Here is a 17253-nt window from a genome sequence, read left to right on the forward strand (position 1 = left end):
AAGTGTGGTCTAAATAAAAATTACAGTGTATTCCTTTATTTATATGCAATGATTATTGTTAAAGTTTCTCTGTTTCAGTCTTTCAATATCTGAAATGACATTAGCAAGAAAAATTGTCATTTGGAGCACTCTTCAAGGTCCCAATTCTACAAAATGAGCATCTGAAAGATAGGTATTTTGTTAGACTGGCAAAAGACTGACAATTAAGTGGTTTTGGTAAAAAATTAAACTATGAAATTGGCCTAAATGTAGGGATAGGAAGAAAATTAGTAAGTTTTCCAAAGTGTTGACAAAATACGGAGCTTTTCTCACTGTGTGGCCTGTTGACTAATGGACATTGCAACAGGCTGGACTAGTCACTGAATACATACATATTTTTCAAACTTTATAGTCTTCTATTTACAACCTTATAAAAGTTCTAAACAAATATGTTCAGCAATAGCTGGAACTAGAACAAATATTGGTCAATGAGAAGCAGAATATAAGTTTTGTTTCCAGCAACAGGATTAAATTTGAAATTAAATTGTTGCACATGGAGTAGGATAAAAACTAGAACTAATTAATTACTGTGTAAATAAACACTGTAGTGTGAGCCTAAGGGCCTATCCACATGAATTCCTTTTTGGTATCGAAGCTCTTTCTAGTTACAAATAGAATATTTATCTCAGTTTAAATATTCCTGTAGACATTTGGGAGATACAGGAAGCCAAGGTGAATTTAGCAAGCTTGCAAGTATGATTCCATTAGGGATCTGGATTCTACCTGGCAGTATAAGAAGTCAGTACTACCTATATTCAAGTGGTGTAATGGCTGTTAATTGACATAAATCATGAAAGTGATGACACAGAAATGTATACAAAGACGAAACACCTCATGTTTGAGTCATTGTAGAGTTATTAAATGACTCTATGTTGTAGAAGTCTTTGGCTACCTAAAAATGCCTTTAGCACTTACCTGCACTTCCACCACTGTTTAAGGCTACTCATTATATAATCATGTTGCTAGTCCAAATCTGCCTCCTCACACAACCTCTCAGTTTAAATGGGGTGCATTTTCAAACCATGGACATGGCAAAATATTTGTCAGCCTACGTTTATATTGTCTCCAAAGGCCAAAGTGATGGAATTAAATGTTTCTTACATTAACCATACTGTGACCACCTGACCCTCAGAACTGTGAATTCTGAGGGTTTGCATCTCTCCCCTCATTGCTTCCAGCCAGGCTGAAAGCTGCCCTGCAGCTCACACTCATATGGAGGGGAAAAGGTGTCATCTCTATCTTTGCACACTGCACTTTGCTAAGAAGAAGCAAGAGACCAGGTTGAAGCTATATGGAGAATTCGAGGAAGCAATGGTATGACTAAGACATGAATGATCTTAAAAAAGAATTCAATAAAGGCAAGGGAAGTAGACGGACACAATGCCAGGTCATGAGGTTTCTTGTAAACTCAAAGCAGTGGTGAAGTTGTCACTGTATGTAACTACTTCCAAACAAGTCTCTCTGTGTTGCAAAAGAAAAGTCACCAGCATAGTTTGATAACATACTAATCTTTAATCTATAAAGAAGATTAATTTCAAAGTTTAACATTATAAAAGAATAAGAAATACTTTTTAAAACAAAAATACAAGATAACACACAGTTGCCTTGGTTTCTCCTGTTGCCAGAGCTTAGAGTACACAATTTCTGGGATACCACTCCATTGCATACAGTGTTTCCTATTACTTCAGAATATGTTGGAATTGAAATGACACCTTTTGATTCACAAAAAGCTTTTCCAGTACAAACTCAAGCAGGGTGCTATTCTAAATAGCTAGTCACATGTCAGATCCTCCACATTATTCAAACAAACCATAATGAAATCACTGCTTGCTGCTACATTCCTGCCTTCTCATGTCAGCTCCTAGATGCCAGCAGTCCTTGTACCACTGCATCGATCAACCCAGCTGCTTGTAACTCACAGTTGTTCAAGAGCAGAACTTTTTTCCATTTGGGTCCCCTTCTTTAGACTCACATCCGGAAGTTCTTATTCCCCTCAGACACACATAAGAACAAAAGCATTAGGGGAAAAAATGATGGGGAAAGTATGAAAACTTTTGAGAAGTTTCTTTAGTCAGCAAAACAAAAGCTTCAGGCAGGGGCAGTGTGAACAGCCCCTCCTCTAGTAGGCCCCCAGGCAAAGCCAAAGGGTTGATAAGGGTAGCCAGGTGTAGAGGAAAAAGGCTTATCTCTCCCTGTCACAAGAGAAAGATTTACAATTCTGACCCATACAAACTCTGCTCCTGCTTTGCACTGACCAGGGAAACATGCTTTTAAGGCCCAGGCTGAACCAGACTGGAGTGACACTACACTCTACCTTACTCCTTTTTGGTTTGCTGTGTTAACAACGCAAGTGAAAGCAAACAGGAGAAAAATCCTACCAAAACTTATTAATAAAGGCACTTCAAGAATTGATAAAAGGATACATTGTTCTATAAGCATCCCAAGTAGAATAACTGTTTTTTGAATCCATTAGTGGTTGTATACTCATTGTATGACCTTTGGAAAGCCTAGTAATTACAATAAAAACAAAATGAAATAAAATATTGCCACCAATGAAATAGCTGTTCAGTAAAAAACTGCAAAACCAAGTAAACAGCAATTTACACAATTCTCTCAGTCCTGCAAACCTGAAACATTCAATACTGCTTGGACAAAGTTGAGAATACAGTAGATTTTTCAGCATAACTCTACTTAAATGACAATATTAAGAAAAATAAGGCATACTATTGAAACCAAAAATACATAGAATCAGGTTTCTGTGCTACTGTTTGCCAAAAAGTTACTTTTTAAAAAATGGTTTAAATGCAAACTTTTACATCTCCAACATGTTTTACATATTTCAGACAACAAAAGAATACACATACATTGTATGTGATAATTTTTCAAAACTAGCCATTACTTTTTCACAGATTAAAAAAAAAGTCTGTTTAAATATTTCATTTCTACAAAGTGAATTTACATTTTTAAGTACAAAGTGCAAATACTACAGTTGTTTTTATTGCCTTTTGGTGAGGAAATCTCCCACGTCAAAGAGATCTGCCTTGGATTAGTAAGGTGTTCATCCTTGCTTCTTTGAAACTTGCTGAAAGGAAGTTGGGAAAATCTGCATTATTAATGATGCTTTCAATTAGTCCAGCATAAAATTCTATCTCTATTTTTCAGTAGTACCCATATTCTATCATCAGAAGAGAGTTATGCATAAATATATACAGAAAATGAAAAAAAATCCTGCCCTGTAGTCCTTCATGGGATCTACAAGCAAGGGTATGACCAATATCTTGACTACTTACCTGTGGCCCTTTAAATCCACACCTGTCAAACACAGTATTAGCAACTGCCTGGGCAAGTCCCTGGTTCAATATACCTCCTATGGCATGTGATGTGTAAGGAACAGGCTGCTGGCTGAAGTCTCACAAACAATCTGTGGTTTCCTTACAAACTTTTTGCTAGGCTGCAAGAAGACGCACTGACAGTGTGTGGGCATGTATGTGTGTGTTTGCTGGACAGGGTGGAGCTGAGCAAGGGAAACGTACCTGGCCACTACCCCAGTCCAGTCAGACCCATCCCCTATTTGACCCTTTGAGAGCAACCACAGCTGCACCACAGTAAGCATATTATTGTATGTTTCTCTGTCTGCTTTCTTTCATTAAGCTGTTTTCTCAACAAACGTGAAAAAACATGTGCCAAAGCACACATAAGCATATATTTAACTAAACTGCTGCTAAATAATAAATTAGTAGAGAATAAGATTTGAGTGTGTGTCTCCTGAGTGGTGCAAATCTGACGAGGCCTTCTCAGATGGGTGGTTTCCTTTGAGCAGCTTCTATGCTTTTCAGTAGCTCCCTTTCAAGTGAGAACTTCTGTGATGAAAACCACCTTGTGCATTTGCAGCCATGTATTGTTCAAGTATGAAACTGCCAACAGATGGTTTTCTTAGCCAGCCTTAATGCAAGGCTATCATTTGTCAGCAACAGCTCTTAAAATAATTGATGCTGAGTCAGCAAAATTATTGGACAAAATTGAAAAACGTAGCTGTTCTAAGGACACTTTTATTTCCAATTCCACAAGTCAGCATCAGATTACAAGAAAGGGGAGAGGGCTTGTCATGCTTCAAGTGCAATGCACGTGTGCCAGTAATTGCCATTATATAATTAAAATAACCTCTCTGAATGCTCTGGGAGTTCTGAAACGATAATTGTTTTCAGGCTGTCTTGTTTAAGGTGTAAGTGATTTGTGGGGAAAACCTGAAAAATTAAGACCACAAACACTTGTTTAAATGAGCAAACTTATCACGTTATTGTAGCTGTGAGAATATTTTATATTCCATCAAAGGTATGTTGGAGGTCTCTGGTAAAAACCACAACCAATGTTGAGCTTGCCTTAGGAAGTGCAAACTTAACATCAAACAAAGCAGAGATAAAAAAAGGGAACAAATCAACAAGCAACTTTAAGAGGAAGATTTCTCTTGGATTGTAGGTAGGTTCACCTGGGGTTCAGTTTCTAACAAATTAATCTAGCTTTATGATAGACAGGAAGACATTTACTACAACTTGGGTTTTGGGGTATTTTTAGCCAAATTCCTAATTTCATAGGTGCAGCATTACCTGAGCTGTTCTTATAATATAGTTACATGAATAAATTTTAAACCATTTTATCATTTACTGGTGCTTTTGTAGGCATTAATAATTTAAGTTCTCTAACTGATACAATGAGGTATAAGAATAGTGTGAAGATTACTCTTTTGCTAGACCACTCAAACTACAGGACTCACCAGTCCTCCTTCAAGACCATGCAAAAGTACTAGGAAGGTATAAACATATTTCCCAGAAAAAAAAATTTCTTTGGGAGAAATGGTTGTAAAAATAGACACATACAAATTAAACCCCACTTTTTTTAACCTATTTTCCTGGCCTTTCACTGAAGTCCCTCCTTCTCAAAGTGCATCTTTCTTTAAAGGGTTAAAAATGTCTCCCTTTGTGCCTTTTGAAGCTCAGAACAGCTTGAGTAGCCAAACCTCCATGAATGACTGGTGCTATTTTGAAAAACAAGATCAAGTCTTTGCAGAAAACTGATAAAAAAAAATCTAGATTATGTTGTCAGGGCACTTGATATTTTATCTTTTCCAATCATTCTGCAATTTTAGTTTAAACGCAGATTAGACTGAATCCTAGTTCTTCAGCATATTTTGCTCAGCCAGCAAAGGCATCTGAAAGTGACAGCTCTTTTCGTTGTACTAAGATTTTAAAAGCTGTATTTAAGCCATCATATAATAATGCAGTGGGGTTTCTGAAAAGTATGGATTTTCACAGGTCATGGGAAATGCATGGCTTTGTTCATTTCAATAAATGTCAGTTTGTGTTTATAGTGTGACACAAAGGAAAATTGGCAGAATTTAGCTAAAGTAAAAGTTAAATGAAGATGAAGCAGTGCACATTTAAAAGTCCATGGGAATGCTGTCATTCAGGAACGCAGAATACTCAAGAGGACTCAATTACACTCATCAAATTATCATATATGTCCTATATGTCAACTTACACTTTCCTAGGAACTTCCACGTGCAAGCCTAATCCACTTTGCAAATTATGCACATTTACTCTGCACCTGCAATTGACTGATTTAGCTTTCCATACATAGAACTTAATTGGGATGTTGCTCTACATTTTTCTGGCAACTCTGCAGAACAGCAGATTAAAGTAGTTTGAAGCTGCAATGATGACTAAAACTCCAAGAAATTCATCCAGAAGAGGCAGAAATGGAGATCTTGCTCTCCTCAGTACCCACCTGCCTGCTGGATGAAGTGCTCTCAGTGTTGGTTCTAGGGACCGCTAAAGGAAGGAAAAGAAAACATTATAAATATGGTTTGCAAGTTATCCTCAAGAACTGAGGTCCTCATTCTGAAAAGCTATTTTTTAGAGCAGGGTAAGTGCCCAGCTTTCAATAAATGAGATAAAATATTTCAGACCTTTCATTGACACAGCTATTTTTTCTTTCCTCGATACAGGTATTGCTTATTTCAAGGAGTTATATGAACAACAACATCTGTTGCCAGTTAACATGTCAAATTTGCTTAGGAGATTGCATATAGTCAAGGTTGAGCATTTCAAACTTATAAATCTTGAGTAGTAAATATAGTCTATTATCCCTGGCAGTAAAGAAGCATGGACAAGCAGACTGCATGGAAAGCATTCACTTTGATTAAAGATATAGAAACAGTTTCACAAAGCAATAGATAAAAGATAAAAAATAGATAAAAGATAAAGATATCACAGAAACAGTTCTACAAACCAACAACATTGTTTACATTGCATCTGTAAAAGGACAGGATTATCACTGTTTTTTAAAATTTCTTAGTTTTAAAGTCAAAGACAGCGCCCAAAATAGGTGAAAATAAACCCTCAAAAAGATAAATAAATTTGCTAGCCCATTAATCTTCTCAAGCTAACTTGTGAGACTAGGGAGGAACTTGCTGTCTTGGTTTTCCGTGTCAGTCTGTGAGTCAGACAAGCTGTACTGGAACTTAGGGAAAAAAGACTGGACCTTGAAAAATGCTACAGCAGCTAGTATCCCCTTCAGAAAACATGCTTTACAACTCTCTGGCTTCTATATTGCTTCAAATTATTCTCACACAAGCAACTTGAGACTCACACGAAATGATACAGAGCCACTTCCTTAGCTCAGTTCTGACACCTCAGGTGACAAGAATCTCATATTTTCCTAGAGATGTAACTCTAACTGCAGTGAAGTGGTAATTGCTTTCATTTGTGCAAGGAAAGAAGTATCAGAAAGGAATTTTTAATTATCAAGTAAAAGAAACAAAACAGAATAATGGTATTCCAACAGAAGTAATTTTTATTTTCCTGTCCTTAAAACTATGTACTTCTAGTAAAGCAACCCAATGATTTGGTGAAGAACTTTTTTCCAACTGGATACCATTAGTTTTCCAATGCCAAACTTCTGGGATTTTTTTTTTCCTTCCAAAGTTGAATGTTCTCATTATTGAATAGATTTTTTTTGCAGAAGATCTGTTACAGAACTTCGGTTGTGGTAGTCACAATTTTTACTTCAGCCAAATCTGTGTGTGATCTTCACATGATTTCATGCCTCTTACAATTTTCATTTCCAAAACAGACAGTTTGTCCTAATATTTGGAGGGTTTTCTACTGGAATATGAAGACAAAAAAACCTGGGGTTTGCTTTCAGTCTTGCTATGGCTTTCCTTTACTGCCTGTGTAGTGATTTTGGACCCAAATTTCATCCACAACAAGTCCTAAGAAAGAATGCCTGCTGCAGCAGGACAGAATTGTTTCACTTTCCACATCCATAGATAAAGATAATTATAAAGATACTAAAATTCATCCACTTTCATATTCTTTTTCTTAACCTTCATCATCTAAGTGAAAATTGGAAGGGTATGAGGCCCACAAAAAAAGCCCCAGGAAAAAACTTCTGGATCTGCTCAATACTTGTTTTGAGAGATCTGTTACTGTGAGCCATAGACAATTTACTTCATTAGTAAAATGTAGACTCCTTCTGTCTTTCTGCAGTATTCCTCTTCTAGACTTGAATACAACCAATGAGACCTTTGTTCCACTGTCCTCGCTTCATTTTAAGGTACCAGACAAAACAATTTACCTATATTCATTCTTCCACACTTCTTAAAGCATGAGGATCTACTGCTGCTGTTTAGAACTAATTTTTTAAATTTTTTTTCCCATTTTCAGGAATTGTGTGATTGAACTCTGTAAGTTAGTTGTTCCCCTTCCTACATGTTTGGCAGCAAGGTAAAGTGGCTGTGTATTAGCTGTTATCCCACCTGTTTGGCAGATAACCACATTCCTCTCTGCATCTCTAAACTACATTTGAGAAACGAGATTTCATTAGAAAGCTCAACCATGTGCTTCCTTCCAGGAATCCAAAAAGCACAGGTGTTATACTTCCACTCACTCAGAACACAGTTCTATAATAACACTAAACTGGCTTTTTGATGATTGTTATTATATCTTCTTAGGTTTCCTACCATAATACATTTAATGGTTAGAATCAACGGGAAGTTTTTAATTCTGTTGGAGCAAAGTGATCCAGGAACCACTTTCTTGCCATCTGTCCTAAGCAACAGCTGCATTAGCTGCAGACAGGTGTATTTTGTATAACTCAGGCACATATAAATATCAGGCTGCATAAGCTTTGAAGAATTTAGTGAAAAAGACAGAGAGAAAAGGTTCTTACTATGGCGTTTCTTTGTTTCTGCTTTACCTTCTTCTTTTGTTACTCCCAAGCAGCCCATTAATTCTTGAACTGACAAGGACTTATCGTTGTTCACATCACAGTATTCCACAAATTTCTTCACACATTTTTTGGGCTTTGATTTCTTTCTTAGGAATCTCTTAAATGGCTTGATTTCCTTCTTGCCGATATCACCACTGGAATTTTTATCTAGCTGTTTGAAATACCAATGGACGACTCTCTCTTCCAGAGTATGATTTGGATCAGGCTCAGAAACACTGGAACAAGAAAAAAAGAAAATTTAGTCTTAATTCTGATATTTAATACCTTTATTTCAGAATAGTTACATCACTTTGACATGGCCATCACCATTGTTATCTAAAACTCCCTGGTTTTGGACACTAAATTGTAGTGAATCTCTTTTGTTTTCACTTTGACTGACAACATCTTAAATTTTACACTAAGGGCTAGAATCTGCTTTTAGTGTACTCTCTGAAACCCTGTTAAGTTCAGCATCATACTCTGCAAAGAGTGCTTTCTCCTTAAATTTCCTAAATCAGAGAAAAGGGGAGACAGAAATAAAAGAGAAAAAGACTGTTTCATAGTCAGCAGATGCATTAAATGTGTGAAGTAACCAACTGAAGTTCATCAACAATCAGCACTGCCAAATACCAAAGCTCCAATTAAAACCCATGATGGATTCTCTCAGAGCTACAACACCCAAATGTATTGAATTACAGGATAAGCTATAAAAATAAATGCTATCTCCTCAGATAAGTACCTGACCTGCAGATGTCCTAAGTTTGACAGCACTTACACATTTTTAATGCTACCTGTGACTGTTAGTAGCATTGGTTTGTTTTGCAAGCAACTAGGAAGAATATGAATCAGAAAGGTAGCACACATTTAAAATATAAAGCCTTGAGAGGAGAACAAAGACTGACACACAGTTGCACCAGCAGCTACAGATAAACCCTGAGCTGCACTGCCGAGAGTTCATCTGTCAAGTGTATCTCTGTTTAGTGAACAGTCCACAGTGGTAATTTTGAAGTAAACTCTCCTAGATAGGTTCTTGTAAATTCACCCTTTATGCAGGATCCTCAAAGCCCTGAACAATCTGTTCGCCACTGTTGGAATCCTTTTAAAGACATACAAAAAGATCTGAAACCCACCGGCTGGAAGACAATGATGGATCAGAGACTGCGTGCACCATATCTGTGGACAATGCATCCAAAACACTCGTTAGGAACTCATTCTTCTTGGCCCCAGGACAACCTAGAAAATGAGATTTTTTTTTTCTTTTCTTGTTACCTGTTTTTACAGCACTTTGATTCCAACAATAGTTTAGATCTTGAGATAGATATTACTCCCTGTGCATAAATTTCCATAAATTGTGGATGTGTTCATAATATAATTAAAAGAAAAGAATTTAAATTCAGGTTCCTATCTGTAACAGAGCAGGAATAAAAAAACAACCCTTTGAACTGAAGCAAGTTTGAATTTTGTTTTGCATACCTTGAATGCCTTTATTTAATTTTTGGCCATAATTTTTCCTTCTTTCAGATGTCTTTAACATGGTGTCACAGTTTGAAAATAACAGCTTTGAACCCATAAAAGTTCATATATGACGCAAGACAGAAAAATGGACTAGACGTGGACAACACAATACCTATTTCAGATTTCCACTTTCACTCCTCTTATTTTCCACTGGCTCCTCTTATTTTCCACACACATATTTTCAGTACATTGGTTTTCCTCTCTGTAAAATGACAGTCAGCTCCTTGTGTCCTTGCCTTTCCTCTTGGACAGGAGGAACTACATGGCACCTAGCCCAATCAGCTGCTGTTAGTTGGTACTTTGGTTCATACTGTGAGAGCCTATGGTGATGCTAGATCATCCTCATAATCACATTCCCCATGCTACAAAGTTCTTCTCTGAAAGAAACTGACAGCATGTTTCAGACACATAATATGTCAGTTAAATATATACTGAAAGATCCCCTCTTCAAGCAGCACAGCTGGAGAAGATAAATTCCTCTGACAAGCACATGGATGTTGACACATGGAGGTTTGTTTATACAATACACCTGCTTCCTCTCCTCTTCCCTAGAGCCCTGAGCCAAACACCAGGTCTTCCTCTAACCCTCCAAATAGCTGAGTTAAAGTATAGGATGATCCATGATCAGGGACATGGAGATTACAAGCTTGAAGCTAGAGCCCACGGCAGGACTTTCACAGACAATTCTGCCCTGGAAGCCACTTACTGCAGCTCTGTTTTAGAGTGAAAAAGGGAAGTACTTTGAAGTGTTGTGGAAAAGTAAGATTAGTAAGTCAGTAGGGATTTGGTGTTTTACTACATTTCTCAGCAACCTCTGGAACAGGCAGTAGGGCTACATGAGCCTGAAAAGCTTCATTTTGCCCAGCAAATTATTTTTTAATACATCCCATGTTGATCCAAGGAAATAAACCTGTGTTACATTAGCCCTTAGTTGTGTTGCAGTCAGAATAGCTCAGCTATTATGTACAGCAGGAGTACCCACTAGATATTATGGTCTAACACATTCATGTGGTTATGAGTTCCTTGCCTTTGGCACCAAGGATATTTTGTTTCAGTAACTGTAAAAGGTATTTAAAAGGAATTCACTGAGGCAAGTTCCACTGCACTCAAAGTACACATATGAAAACAGTTGTCACTCTGTTAGATATGTCCCTTTCTCCTTAGTATTTCATCAGTTGTGAGTTTTTTTCTGTCACAACTGGAAAAAAGAGGAAAAAGAAATGAAAATAAAAAAAACAACCCAAAAGCCAAAACCAAACAATCTATAGCTGTGACTATAACTTTGAGTTCAGTGAGGTAAGCACTTCAATTTTCCCTGTAAGGTATGAAAGTTAGAAGGGTGGCAAGATATTAATAAATGAAGGACAGACAACTGTACCAACAGGTTCCATTCAGTGCATATCCTCTAATGCAAAGAGTTTGCTGCCAAATTAGGTTCAGGCATTCCAACCATGAAAGCAAATTGTGCATTGTCATTTAAATGAAGTCACACAACTCTGCGAGCCACAAAAGCACATCTGTCCAGAGATGAGCAGGCAGAGGGCAGGCAGTCCCTGTGCAGCAGGCACATCCAGCTGTGCCAGCATGCCAGCCTGCAGGAATCAGCAACAAGTCCCTGAGCAGCCCACTGAGCTCAGTGCTACCTCCTGCTAGCAAGGACAGCACTGTGGGCCAGAGCTGGTTCCCTTCAAAGGAGAGGTGAAAAGTCTGTCTGAGCCTGTCCACGTAGGCCTGTCTTGAATATTATGAGCTTTATTAATTTTGTGTTGGAGCTGTTATTACCAACATCAGCCAGAAGCCTAAATTCTGCTCCAAACTAAAGTTGTGAATTGATATAGAACTTGTGGAAAATGCAGAAAATAAGACCTCAGCATGTAACAATGCAGCGCAATATGGAGCAAAGGCAATTTGACTTTTTTCTTTCTCTGTCCTTTTTTTGGATAGTTAATAATGTCCAATTTGATTTAGGAGCTCCACCATTTATGAGTGTATTTCTGAAACATCTGGAAGAAACAAAAATCTGCTTTAGGTAGTTTCCACTGCTGTCCGGGGAGCTGCTGAGTGTACATATGCTACAGATATAGAGATCAAAATCCTCACTTAGCTTGCCATTTATGAGATACAGCTAAGCAGGGGAAAGTATCAACTTCTACATTCACAAGAAATCACAAGAAGAAAATTCCACAGTTTAAAGCCTGTCTCTGACAATTTTCCCTAAGAATAAGAAAGGTTTCTAAATGTGTATTTCATAAAGTTGCAATAACAGCTGACAGCAATAGAAAGCTCATAGAATACAAAAATTGCTGTTAAAATAAACACAATCAGTTGCTGTGGAACATTCTAAATTACAACTCTACTACTTAATGTAAAATGACACCCCACAAAATCCTCATCAGTCAAATACAGAGAAAATATTCAGGTTCTCCCAATTATAAGTTTTGCTGACGTGTGGGCAATCACACAGCAATTTATCCCACAGTGAAATCTCTGTTCTTTGCAGGTGTTACTAACTTGGAATAATTCTCTGGAGGCTTCACGCTGAGCTTTAATTTTTCAACAAATTTGTGGATGGCAAGATTGGAGGAGCTTTAGCTTGATTGTAATGAATAATTCACTCTTATTGGGCTAAATACAGAAAGGGAAAGACCAGTGTCTTATGGGAGCCTTATGCTTCTTGCTCTGGTTTGTAGGTTTCAGTTTCTTCTTCTGCAGCTGCCTGTCCTATGTGGATTTGACAGCTTACATACATAGTAATTTGTTGTTAGAGGGTGGAAGCTGAAACCACATGGAGTTAACATACAGGTTCAGAATGCAGACTGAAGTGTTTGCTTTAAGGATAGTGTTACCCAGAGTAAACCTTAGACCAACAAATACATACAACAAATGACAGGAATACACAAACAGCGCATTTCAGCTATAATATAAAGGAAATTGGAGAATCATCATTATGCATTATATCTCTCATATATACACCTCTCTATACATATAACTACTTTTAGCACTGAGAATGCATTTTTGAAGTTAAATCTGTGGGGAGTTTTTCCATAAACATTCTAAAATATGCACCCTAGTGCCTTGGAGCTCCCTGCTTGGCTGATAATAATCTACTACTGTCTTGGAAGATTATCTTTTACAACATATCTGAAGTTACAGCTAGAAGAGCATTTTGTTCATTTTTGTAAAAATAGGAATCCAACAGATAAGATTTACCACCTTAAAAGGGATTGTACATTAATCTTCCTGCAAGAGAGGAAACTATCTTGAGTCAGTCACTCAAGATATTAACTTCCAATTAGCAAGTCTAAAGTTTCTTTTTTATTCCCTGTTTGCTAATATGAACATAAAGCTTAGTAGTACAATCAAATACAATGACCACTGAAATACCTCTAAAGATTCCAAGTAAGTTTTTGATCTGCCAAAAAGCAGAATGACCAGAAATACTATGCTTCATTTGTACCTTTGATATCACTGAAAAACAGTGTTATACAGAAGAAAAGAATTTAACTAATTTTTTCAGTGGTACTGAAAAATAGACAATACAACAAAAATTTTTTTTCTTGGACATTTATTCTATACATACATATATGTATATTTATGAATTTATTTCTGGACATCCATGTGAACCACAAGTTTTTGTTGGTCTAGACATGCTGAGGGGCCTCCTCATTTTTTGGAGGACTTCCTGAGCTCTTCCTGACTCCCTTTCCAAAAAAAAAAAAATCCTTCAAAATATGATCCTGGGAAATGAAATTTCTTACTCTACTGATTACTAAAAATCATGGTCTCAAATCGTGTCTCACTGACAAAGTCACTGCCTTTATAATTTTATTTAACAGATGGACTTGATGATATTGGAGGTCTTTGCCAGGTCTTAAGAACTCTCTGATTCCATGACTCTATGTTTCATTTCAGTCTTTCCCTCACTGCAGCTTCTGGTGACTTCTCACAGAGAAAAACTATCTACTTATTTTCTTATTTTGTATCCTTGAAGGCTTGAGGACATTATTACCTCTCCTTGTTAACATCCCTCAGGTATTACAATTTTAAAAATAATTTTATTTTTTCACTTAAATATTCATACAATTTAAAAGAATTAAGTTAAGCTCAGAGACAAATTTTCTTTCATATGTCCTTACCCAATTTTCTAAAATAATTAAATAGAATACAATGGATATTCGCTGTAGGGGCTACTGATCCATTGCTTTGTAGCCCCAGATCTCCATGTCTTACAGGAAAGAGGCATCATTTCTCAACAAGTGCAGAAGCAGATTTCAATTCTTAACACGTATTTAATTTGTTGTTACTATTTTAAAATTATCTTTCTGTTCTAATTTCAAGGGACACACACACTAAAGAGTTAACAAAGAATGCTCTCCCAAAGCCCTACCCTTCAACCTTAGACATTCATATCATACCAAAGTTCTTTGAGGGGGATTTGTTGAACTTGCTGAAATGAGATGTCTCATCCACAATAGTTATTTAAGTTCAGTATAAAGGAACCCATTCAGAAGGCATTCATCCCAACTACCTGAGGTTTTTTTTTTCCTTAGAATAGAAGAGAATCTCCCTTAAAATGTTTCACTTCTTCCCTATTAACTGAGGAAGCCCAGGCAGATAATTTATATTCCCTGGTAGTGTTACACATGTTGTGATTAATTCTCTATGTGTCTGTGTTACAAATAGATTTAGGCTCTAACTACTCTCCTATTCTTTGGGTAAATGTGGAAGAAAGAAGGGATAATATTCATAGCAGAAACACAAGATCCTATAAGCAGCTTTTGCAGGCAACTGAGCGACAAAGACTAGGGCATTTGTTGATAGGAAAAACAGTCCATTACATTTATTTCAGTTCCTGTACTATTATTACTAAACAAGAAAAATAAAATCGTTTCAGATCATCAAAGCATAAGACAGGCAATGTGAAATGGCTAACTTTTGATTACCACTTTTTAGTTTGGTTTTCCCTCCATTAAAGGCTTTTGAGAAATTAATTTCTTGCAGCTAACAGCTCTGAGATGTCACTATGACAACACAGAGAGATGAATCAGTTGAAACACAGTAATCCTTTCAGAGGCCATCCAGCCAAAAATCAATGTTAAACTTGAGAAAGTATTTGGATCTTATTTGCCATTCTTAAACATTCTCTTGTAGACCTTTATTTTTCTAGGTTTGACTGCAAATAGGAAAAAGGTCTAAAAATTCAGATCATAAGGAGCTGTGCCTCTTTGCTGTTTGACTGGATACAAGGAAACTGATATTTCTATTTGGCAGTCAATGCCTACAATATCTACTTCACTTTTAGAAGCCAAAGACATCTCAGTATGCTGAGAAGGACCTGACATTCTCAGCATTTAGGTTTATAGTCTCTGTGCCAGTGCCAACTTGCAGCCTTTAGAGGCTCATCCCCTCAGGCTGAGCACAACCTGCAATGTAGCCATGTGGGTTGAGCTCCAGTGGAAGAAACACAATGCATTTACCTGAAGTGTTGGCACTGTGACTGAACTCAACCATCCCACTGATTAGGACACAAAGAGAAGTGTTTAAAATTTAGAAAGATTTTTTCTACCCAAAAATGTGTAGAAGAGAAAAGCAACTAGATCTGATTTTCAAAACATTATACTTCTGCTTTATATATCATAGTTCATGACTGCCTGGACTTGAGATAAGCAGCCAGTACCTCTGACTGCAGCAACACTTTTAAGAATAGCTTATTAAACTGAAATATTTTGGAATTCAGTTTCATATAGTATGACAGGCATCTGAATCTCCTCATTATCACTCTGAGAGTCTTAACAATTAGCAATCAATACTGCTTAGAGAGTAACAATGCAGTTATTTTTTAGTAGACATTTATTACTTCCCATTTACTTGTATTTTCATCATGTTGTTATGTTTCCTCTCAGGAGAAGGATATGAAAGAAAACATATTTAATTACCTCCATTTAAATATCCATTAAAAAGGAAAAGCCATTACAAAGAATGTATGTTGTTGTAATTATGGAAGTGACCTCAGAAATCAGGTGCATAATTTTGGTCTCTTGATGGAAAAATTGAACCATGGGGACTTGACTTAGTGGGGATGTTTTTTACATTACTTAATTAATCTAAGCAGCCTGCTCCTTGGAAACCTTCATGAAAAACAGCCTTTTCTACCAACTGATGTTGATTTTAACTTTTCTGGCTGTCTCTTACTGAGACTTTTACCACTGGAAGCATAAGCTGAAAATCCTCAAAGCACTCATTATCATCTAAAGCTGCAAAAAAGGTTGTTATTCAGACACTAAGAACCACTGGCCATAAAATCAGAAGAAGGAAATTCAGAGCTGTTGGGTCAGCAGTACACATTCCTATTAGAGCAATTCTTTATAAGAGTCCCCATGCACAGAGTGGTACCTTCATGCCTGTGTGTGATTCTCATGTCTACATAACACAGGATGGATGGAGATGGAAGATTAGCACTCCATACAGATACCTTTTTGTGCATGATGGATCTTTTCAAATAGACCTTTGAAACACTGTACATTGCTTGTTTTGGGAATTGTTTTTTCTTGTTTTGTTTTTTAAAAAGAACAAATAGAGATGGTACAGAGCAATGCCAACCTGTGGCACACAAATGGAGTATTTCACAGAAGCAGTGACTTGGTTTCTCTTGAATCTGGAAATAAAAGCAGTGGCAGAACCACCAAAAGCAAAACTAAGTCAGTACTACCAGGGCCCAAAGCATACTGTTGGATGGTAGAGGATGAGATGGGAAAAAAAAAAGATGGGGAAGGCCGGAGCAGAAAGGAGGAAGAAGATCTAGCAATATTGCAAGCAGTCATGTAAAATATCAGTCTTTACCCTTGCTTTATTTTGCTTATACCTGTGAGTACTGAGCTCGCATTGAGAGACAAATTTTCACCAGTTTTACCTGATTACTTTTTTCTCCCTCCCTTCCATAACTGGCAAATGACAGATTTAGAAATTGGATATGCAATACAGAAGGAGGCTAGAATTAATGGCAGGCAGGCATGGCTATTTTTTGGAACATTATATAGTGAATTGATTGAATCAGAATGGATTTTTACAGCAGTGATTAAAAGAGATTTATAAAATGGAAATCCTGGAAGTAGCTGAAGCGAAACAAGAGTCAGCAAGTACCACTAAAGCATTACTTGAACACTATGGAATGAAACAGTCCTTGGAAACCTGGCATCACAAAAATCTCCCTTTCTCTTTATGCAGTTTTTAATTTGGGATCTGCAGTTGTGTTACCTTTCTGGACACTTTCCATTAAACATGATCGATTTCCTCTGCAAATATAATTTCAAATCTCACTGGCTCATCTTTTGCTAGACAAAAAGCTGTAAGATGACTAATACAAAAAACATAAATACAACTTACAAATCCTCAATATGGAACTCTTACAAGGTATAAAATTACACAAGAATGAAA

At 36.8% G+C, this 17253-nt stretch overlaps 1 protein-coding gene across 1 annotated transcript in view; it reads right to left on the reverse strand.

The window, feature by feature from the left end:
- Positions 1–1528: 1528 nt before the first annotated feature.
- The window catches only part of LOC102042830 (SPARC-related modular calcium-binding protein 2), a gene marked incomplete at its 5' end in the record, with an annotated part of 72727 nt that continues 57002 nt past the window's right edge, over positions 1529–17253 (reverse strand). Inside the window, 4 exons of the mRNA XM_005430377.2 lie at positions 1529–3121; positions 5821–5864; positions 8266–8540; positions 9435–9537. Coding sequence (XP_005430434.1) covers positions 3098–3121; positions 5821–5864; positions 8266–8540; positions 9435–9537 — 446 coding nt within the window. The remainder of the gene's footprint in view (positions 3122–5820; positions 5865–8265; positions 8541–9434; positions 9538–17253) is intronic.

This window comes from Geospiza fortis, unplaced genomic scaffold (genome assembly GCF_000277835.1).
Source record: "Geospiza fortis unplaced genomic scaffold, GeoFor_1.0 scaffold1616, whole genome shotgun sequence".
In the NCBI taxonomy this organism is placed as follows: domain Eukaryota; kingdom Metazoa; phylum Chordata; class Aves; order Passeriformes; family Thraupidae; genus Geospiza; species Geospiza fortis.